The 8,177-nt window shown below is 43.7% G+C and overlaps 1 protein-coding gene across 5 annotated transcripts in view; it reads right to left on the bottom strand.

Moving 5' to 3' along the window:
• GFPT2 (glutamine-fructose-6-phosphate transaminase 2) overlaps positions 1–8,177 on the bottom strand; it is a 43,487-nt gene that overhangs the window by 17,627 nt on the left and 17,683 nt on the right. For all 5 annotated transcript variants that reach the window (XM_055080116.1, XM_055080121.1, XM_055080124.1 and 2 more), the window contains 5 exons: positions 7,622–7,680; positions 6,829–6,963; positions 4,480–4,541; positions 2,023–2,102; positions 1,468–1,585 (listed from right to left, as the gene is read on the bottom strand). In XM_055080116.1, the coding sequence (XP_054936091.1) occupies positions 1,468–1,585; positions 2,023–2,102; positions 4,480–4,541; positions 6,829–6,963; positions 7,622–7,680 (454 nt within the window). The remainder of the gene's footprint in view (positions 1–1,467; positions 1,586–2,022; positions 2,103–4,479; positions 4,542–6,828; positions 6,964–7,621; positions 7,681–8,177) is intronic.

Genomic DNA, 8,177 nt, shown 5'->3' with positions numbered 1-8,177 from the left:
TGAGATGATATCTCATTGTGGTTTTGATTTGCATTTCTCTAATGATTAATGATGTTGAGCATTCTTTCATGTGTTTGTTGGCGATCTGTATATCTTCTTTGGAGAAATGTCTTTTTAGGTCTTCTGCCCATTTTTGGATTGGGCTGTTTGGTTTTTGACATAGAGCTGCATGGGCTGCTTGTAAATTCTGGAGATTAATCCCTTGTCAGTCACTTCATTTGCAAATATTTTCTTCATTCTGTGGGTTGTCTTTTGGTCTTGTTTATGGTATCCTTTGCTGTGCAAAAGCTTTTAAGTTTCATTAGGTCCCATTTGTTTATTTTTGTTTTTATTTCCATTTCTCTAGGAGGTGGGTCAAAAAGGATCTTGCTGTGATTTATGTCATAGAGTGGTAACATTGATCTTAAGATCATGATTATTTTATATACTTCTAAGAAGTATATAAAAACTGTAGCAAATTATAATTGCCAGATGCCACTTACAGATGCTAAAAATCTATAGAATAATTGCATGTCTTAGAATCATTGAAATAATATTAGCTTCTCATTGAAATGGTGCCCTAAGGAACACAGTTTGGGAATGCTGACCTTTCCTATCAGCATTAAGTACAATGCTGGCTGTGGGCTGAAATAGGCCTTGCAGCCTGGGCTGTAGGTTCCCCTTACTTCATGTGTCCCAGGAGACCTCACCTGGTGTCCTCCCTGCTTCACAGCAAGGCCTTACCAGAGGCTGGTGGGAAAGAGGCATAATAAAGGTTTGGATAAAGGAGGTAGTAATGGTGGTGTTTATGGTGGTTTTCTATTTCAACTAGCAGGAAAGTGTTTTGGTCTTTTCTAAGTGTGTGTGTGTGTATACATTTTTGTGTACTAAAATGGGCATGAAGCCTACTCTCAAATTTCAGAATTACTGTTTGGTGTATTGATGAGAACATGGACTTTGGAATCTATTGGACCAAAACCCTCAATCTTGGCTCTGTCTTTTATGAATGGTCAGACTCTGGCAAAGGCAGGCAAGGTTCAGGAAGGACCAAAGGTCTGGAGACATTTGCCCCATCTAAAGGGAGCAGACTTTGAATGGCCCCAAAGAGGGCTGGGGGGAGCAGTCTGGTGTGCTCAGATCTGTTGGTTTTTTAGAAAAGCTAGAAATTCAGATTTTTATGGGAAATTTCCCAATTTTAAAATGTTGGCAACTAATTCATTTATTCTGTACAGGCCCAAAACATTGTGTAGATCAGTAGACCTTGCCTTTTGGCCACCAGGGCTGCTGATGACAGCCATGTAAAAAGTGCTCAATGGGCAAGGATTCCCTCAGGAGGGCCACAGAGAGCTGAAATCTGCTATCACCACTTCCCCTTGCTGACCCTTGAGAAAACAGCTCAAACGGGGGAGTAAGTAAGAAATGGGGGTGTTTAGCCAGTCATTCTTGATTACATAATCCTAGGAAAGAAAGGAAACAAGGTGTAGCTACCTTGCATCAGAAGCAAAGAAGAATTCCACTGCTTTATCGCCTACAGCGTGAAGGCAGGTCGAGCTGTCCAGCCTCTTCATCCTTGTTTTACAGATATTCTTCACATTCTCAATATTGCCTAGCAAATGAAGGAAAGGATCACAAATCCCATTAGACTATTTTCTTGGAACAACACGAAGAAGCCAATTTCCCCTTTGAATATGAGTGGGAGAAATGTGCAATTTTTAGCTTTGGCTGCATCAGCCAAATTGTGTAAAAGATCCCCAAATAGTAAGAGCACTGAATCGGCTATTAACAAAACAAACCAAATCAACACTCCAATCAGGGCACAGGTGCCTTTATATAACAGAACCACAGCAGCAGCTCCCTCAACTTGGGTATGTGCTTGAAAATATCCACAAGAAAAAGCTTTTGAAAAAATGGAGCCAAGTCCCAGTTGCATGAAAACCTTTTGGACCTGGCCCTAGCAGAGTGAAGGAAGGCCTCCTGCCTCTGAGGGGAGCTGCTGGCACCAGAACAGTGCTGAGCTGTTCAAGTCCTTCTCAAGAAACTTACGTGTCCTGTATAAGACAGGGATCTGTTCTGTGGAGAGTTTATATTTGCTCCTCACTCCAATGAGCAGGGGGCTGCCTCTCCTGTAGGGACAAGAGGGAGTCGAGTTACCCATTGCCTTGACACCCTGGGCCGGGCTGGATGTCTTCTGAGCACTGAAGAGAGGGTCCCTGCATCTAGCCCTCTCCCCAGTGCAAAGTGCTCCCAAGACATCCCAAAGATTGTCCCAGAAGTTATAGAGCCACTAATTATAGACAATTTAGAAAAGTAAAGCTTTACTGCTTCTTCACACTATCTTCTTCTGCAAACTAGTAATAACATAACAATAGATTTTAAAAGGAGTTTCAAAATTTGATAGGGACCAATTGGCATTTTATAATACTATGATTTGAAAGACTTAAATTCCAAATGGTAAATTAGTTCCTGTCCCAGAAAAAAATAAAATCATAATATATTCACATAATTTCCTGCCTAGATAATATGACAGTCTGGTCCACAGGTGCATTCTCAATGGCTCCCCAGTGCCTTTACAATGAAGCCTGCAACCACAGGGCAACCTAGATCCTGCAGAGCTGGGCCTCTGCCCCCCTCCCCCCTCCCCACCAGCTCTCGAGTTTCATAGGGCAGTGTCCCTACAATCTTGTTTGCTCTTGTCACCCATGCCTGGCACACAAAAGGTGTCAGTAAGCACACAATGAAACTAGAAGAGCCTCAAGTCCCACCAGTGCCCCTCCCCATCACCATCCTGGCCTAACTGCAGATCCCTAAAGCATCACAATCACTCTGGGCTCCTTGCCTTTGCTCGCGCTGGTTTCTCTGCCTGCCTTCCCCAGGCTGACACCTGCTTCCCCTTAGGCCCCCCATGCACTGCCTCCCAATCCCCATCACAGAGCATTACCATCTTCTGCCCTGCTCTGTCCTCCTGCACAACTGTCCAGTCCTTAAGGCAGGGGTCCCCAACCCCCGGGCCACAGTATCGATCCGTGGCCTGTTAGGAACCAGGCCACACAGCAGGAGGTGAGTGGTGGGTGGGCAAGTGAGCGAAGCTTCATCTATATTTACAGCCGCTCCCCATCAGTTGCATTACTGCCTGAGCTCTGCCTCCTGTCAGATCAGCAGTGGCATTAGATGCTCATAGGAGTGCAAACCCTACTATGAACTGCACATGCGAGGGATCTAGGTTGCACACTCCTTATGAGAATCTAATGCCTGATGATCTGAGGTGGAGCTGAGGCAGTGATGCTAGTGCTGGGGAGCGGCTGCAAATACAGATGATCATTAGCAGAGAGGTTTGACTGCACAGAGACTATAATAAATCAAATGCTTGCAGACTCATATCAAAACCCTATTGGCCGCACAGAAACGAAGACCCAACATAGCCATAAATAAATAAATAAATAAATTTTAAAAAACAAACAAACAAACAAAAAAAACCCATTGGTGAGTGGCAAGTGAAAACAAGCTCAGGGCTCCCACTGATTCTGCATTATGGTGAGTTGTATAATTATTCCATTATATATTACAATGTAATAATAACAGAAATAAAGTGCACAATAAATGTAATGTGCTTGAATCATCCCGAAACCATCCCTCCTGCCACTGGTCCGTGGAAAAACTGTCTTCCATGAAACTGGTCCCTGGTGTCAAAAATGTTGGGGACTGCTACCTTAAGGGTAGGACCAGGTTGGGTGTCACTAGGTCCCCAGGGCCCAGTACACAGTAAATGCTCAACAAATATTAGTTGGATGGATGGATAGATGGGTAGATAGATGGTCAGATTGACTGATGGATGGATAGACAGATGGATAGATAGATGGACAGATAAATGGGTAGATAGACAAATGAGTGAATGGACAGCTGGACGGATGGGTGGATAATCCACCCATCTGAATATAAAATTATAGGATGGCACTCACATGCCCACTTGTGTGAATCCACACATTGCTGTGGGCCACAGGGCTCTAACAGAAGGACATGTGGGTTGACCCAGGCCCTCTCAGCTGATTCCTGGATCACACCTGGCATGAAGGTGATGAAGCTTGAGCTCTTGGCCTTCAAGGCCTCTTCCTTACTGGATTCAAATCAACATTCATTTTTGTTCCTAATTTCATGTTCATAATTTTGCATGCTTTTTCTAAAGGGAATCTCTGAAGTTGACCTGAAACCTGGACCTGCCCTTGCTATACAACTTTATTTTCAGTTTGAATTTGTTGTCAATTTCTAAAAAAAAGTCTAGAGATTTCAAATAAAAATCCAACTTTCTAGTTTCTCTTTAAAAAAATCAGAAGCTCCAGCCACAAAGATGGTGGGGTACATTCTCTGTGGCTAAGCCACAGTTGTCCCTTAGATAGAGTGAGCACCTTCTGTTTTGCCAGAGGCCCTACTTCTCCCTTGTGCCTCAAGCTAAGTGATTTTATTTTATTTATTTGTTACTGGAAATGTCAATGCGTTCTGCCTCACCTTGTGGCCACGGCTTCTCCGGGGTAGTGGATACTCTTGAAAACCAATGCAAATGCGCCTTCCTGAAAAGACGGGAAAGGAGAGTGAGGAACAACTTATTCTGGCAGAGCTAGGTTGCTGCAGCTCAGCCCACTACCCCAGACAGCTCTCCCTGGGAGCCTCTTCACTGCGGGCAGTCCTGGGGTCACTCACTCAGGGTGCTGAATGTAGGACAGCTTGCGCAGGGTGATGTCAGGAGGGGAAAGTGAAACAGGCGGTACCACAATCAAGTATCAAAGACCAGAACTTGTGGATTTCATTGTGAGCAATATAAACCTCCCTGTCCAGGCCCACAAGGAACAGTTCCCAGCTCTGTGATGACCTGGGTGGACCGCTGCAGTTAGAACCTCAGGAAATGAGAACCATAGCCAGGGGTACTGCCCTGGGCCTCAGGGATGGTACCTACTCAGGAAGCAATTGTGAGGATTAAAGGGGCTAATCCACGACCTAAGTTTAGCTCAACACACATTAGTGCCTGGGTTCAAATCGTGGCTCCACCCCTTAACTGGGCAATCACTGCAGCCTTCTTTGTGCCTCATGGTAAATGGAAATGAGAATAGTTCTACCTTGTATAGCTTCTGTGAGCTATGCATTTTAAGTGCTTAGAACAGTGCTTGACATATAGAGACACATCAGAAGTATGAGTTGTTATAATTATTGTTTCTATGGCAATGACTGCCATTTGTGCTCTGTGCCTCAGCTTGTTGGTTTGTGCAAACCAGAGTTAGAATATAGATCTCCTAACTCAAGACTCCAAATGCTCTTCCTATTTAAAAGTTCAATGCAAAATTCTCTCCTACATTCTGACCATCCTGTACTAATCATGACCCTGCTTGACTTTATGTACAGCCAGCTATAAATCTGGATTTACAAGGTTTGGAAACCTAGGCAGACCTCATGGCCTCATGCTACGGCCAGTTTGCCAACTCAGTCACACAACCAGAGAGACCCCAGGGCCAGCATCTCCAGGTCCCTAAGGGCCTTTCCATCTGCCCAAAATGAAGGGGCTTTTGACAGAACCTGAGGAGCCTGACATTCACCCTGCTGGTTTTGTCAGCAATAAAGTAGGACTAAATAGAAAAACTCTTCCCGTTCTCTGCCAAAAAGAGCCCTGTGTTGCTTCAGATAAATTGCTGAAGTTTAAAAGTGTCATCACTGAGAGACATTTCCAAAATTTAAAATTACAAATGGAAAAGAGGAAGTACTATGCTGCAAAACTATATTGGTTTACTGTACATTAGTTATGGGACAGGCTTTTATTTATAAATATGTCCTCTAAATTAAGGTCCCCCAAAATGGTAGTCATAGGGCAAAGGGTTTGACTTACTTTTAAAAAAAGACTGAAAACACCAAAGGGTCATATACTTTAAACCACAGTGTTGTACCCAAAGCAGCCTCTGACCCCAGGTATTCTAGATTCTCGGCCCTGAACACTGTCTCCATCTCAGGGGAGCTATTGGACAGCTCTGATGCTCAGAAGGATGGATTCTAGGAAGTCTGGAGCCCTCTCCTCCTCCCTCCACCGTCCCATGGAGGGCCTGAGTCTGCTCTACCTCCTCCTCCAAGGAGGTGTCTCTCTTGGACAATCCCTCCACCATGTGCCCCTTTGCAGGGACCTTGTTCCATGGGTCCAGCCCTCTGGGACATCACCAATCTCTTTCTCCTGCCTGGATCATTCATTTCAGCACACAGACATGATCTGATATCTCCTACCATAAAAATACAATCCTGCCTCATAACTGCAACCCTCTCCCTTCACTGGGCCATTTCTTTGCACCCTTCCTCTTCTACAACCAAACTTCCCAAAAGTCCACACCTGCTGTCTTTATTTCCTCTTCCTTCCTTCCAACTCCACTCAGTAAGGACTTGTGGGCATTTCTCCCACATGACGAATAACTGCTTTACTGAAACAGGAGGAAAGACCACAATTCTGTCTCCAACATCAGTTAAATTCATCTTGGGGATGTATGCGCACAAGTCAACAACACACACAAGTCAACTGATAAGATGACAACATGAACTGCCACAATCAAGGTCCCTTGTGCAACACACCACTGGTAGAAGCCACAGATCAGAAGGCCTATCACCATTTCAGAGATGTTAAAATGAAGCAAAGCAGTTTCTATTTGATGTTTACTACCAAAACCTCAGAACTTCTCCCAATTCTACAAGGATGTAACATTTTAAGGCCAGGCACTGTAGATGAGCCATCTTTAATCCTCAGGTACTTGGTGCAAGTTTGCCTAATAAATGTTTATAAAAACTGAAGGAATGAAGGGATGATTTAGATAGGTGAGACTTGTAACTCACCAGCTGCTGAATGACTCTCTCGACCAGTGTTGAAAATGTAATGTCCTCAGTTTCTCTGTTGTCGAACACATATTTAATCAGCTTGGCGATGGTCTCTGTATCTGTTTCTGACTCAAACTCATAGCCTTTGCTTTCCTGGAATATTTGGTTGGACACAGTGTCAGATAATGGTTGTTGTGCAATGCTGGCCTGGCCAGCTCCCTCTCCTCCCTTATGACTTGTCCTTGGAGTGACTTAAGGCAAGAACAAGGAAAACGGGGAAGGGATGAGAAATGTTTGCCTGAATCCCACAGCCTAACACAGCTGAGTCATTGTAGTCTTCCCTGAGATCATCCCGCCTCAGAAGCTTGTCCTTGCCAGTAATCTGGACATTGCAAAATAACAGCAATCAAAATGATCAGATACACTGAGTCAAACCCACCTCCCAACCAATACCAACCTCTTCATACTTGAAACACTTGCTGCCTGCCTTCCCACCCCACATTCCATTTGGTGTATGAGTCGGTATGTTATTCAGTGCAGACACTTTAATAAGAAGTTCATGTTCTTTTGATTCTGCTCTGACTCTACAACGGCCTTTGAGGTAAATGAGAATGCCCTGCACTCTCCTCCAGCAAGATCTGGAAGGAGCCTGAGCTGGGGATGAGGTTTGTGTCTAATGTGGTGATGTGGCCAAGAGTGGACCTCAATCAGCTTCTGCCTTTTTTTTCTGGAGGCAAATGAGCTGGTTGGAAAGTTTCTGGGAAAGACCAATACCACTTGACTTAGATGTTACCCAGGGGAAGTATCTTACCAGAAATTTCCTCAGGTCTTTGTAATTTGTAATGATCCCATTATGGATGACCACGAATTCTGGAAGAAAAGTTTAGTCAAGAGAGAAATGCTATGAAGAAATGAAGTTCAAGTCAGATGTGAAGAAAGATAATTTGACAGCTTGAAACCTACAAACTCTGCTCATACAGACACTTGTGTTAAGTAAACTTCATTTACAGAGATTAGAGCTGACATCTGCCATGACTACAATTTAAACCTGAGGAAACACATTTCTCTTTTGATAAAAAGCATCCACCAACCTGGCCACGCACTGAGCTCTGACTTGTGGCCTACAGTAGCATGAAATAGGCTTTGGTATTTATGTCAAAAGGGATGATTAACTCTTCATTATCTATTAACTGTCTTCACAACCATCCTGTTCTCCATTTTTTTCATATCTATTGTGACTTTGTTTCTTCACATTATTTTCTTAACCCTGTCACATTTTTTTTCATCTCGCCTATTGTCTTAACTTCTCATCATTAATTTGTTTCCTAGAATCTGTGTCTTCTTTGTGAAAACTTCTTTGTGTAATT

The sequence above is a fragment of the Physeter macrocephalus genome, chromosome 2 (assembly GCF_002837175.3).
Source record: "Physeter macrocephalus isolate SW-GA chromosome 2, ASM283717v5, whole genome shotgun sequence".
NCBI classification, from domain to species: Eukaryota; Metazoa; Chordata; class Mammalia; order Artiodactyla; family Physeteridae; genus Physeter; species Physeter macrocephalus.
Note: the sequence above shows the minus strand (reverse complement) of the source record. Positions and strands in the feature narration are given on the sequence as shown.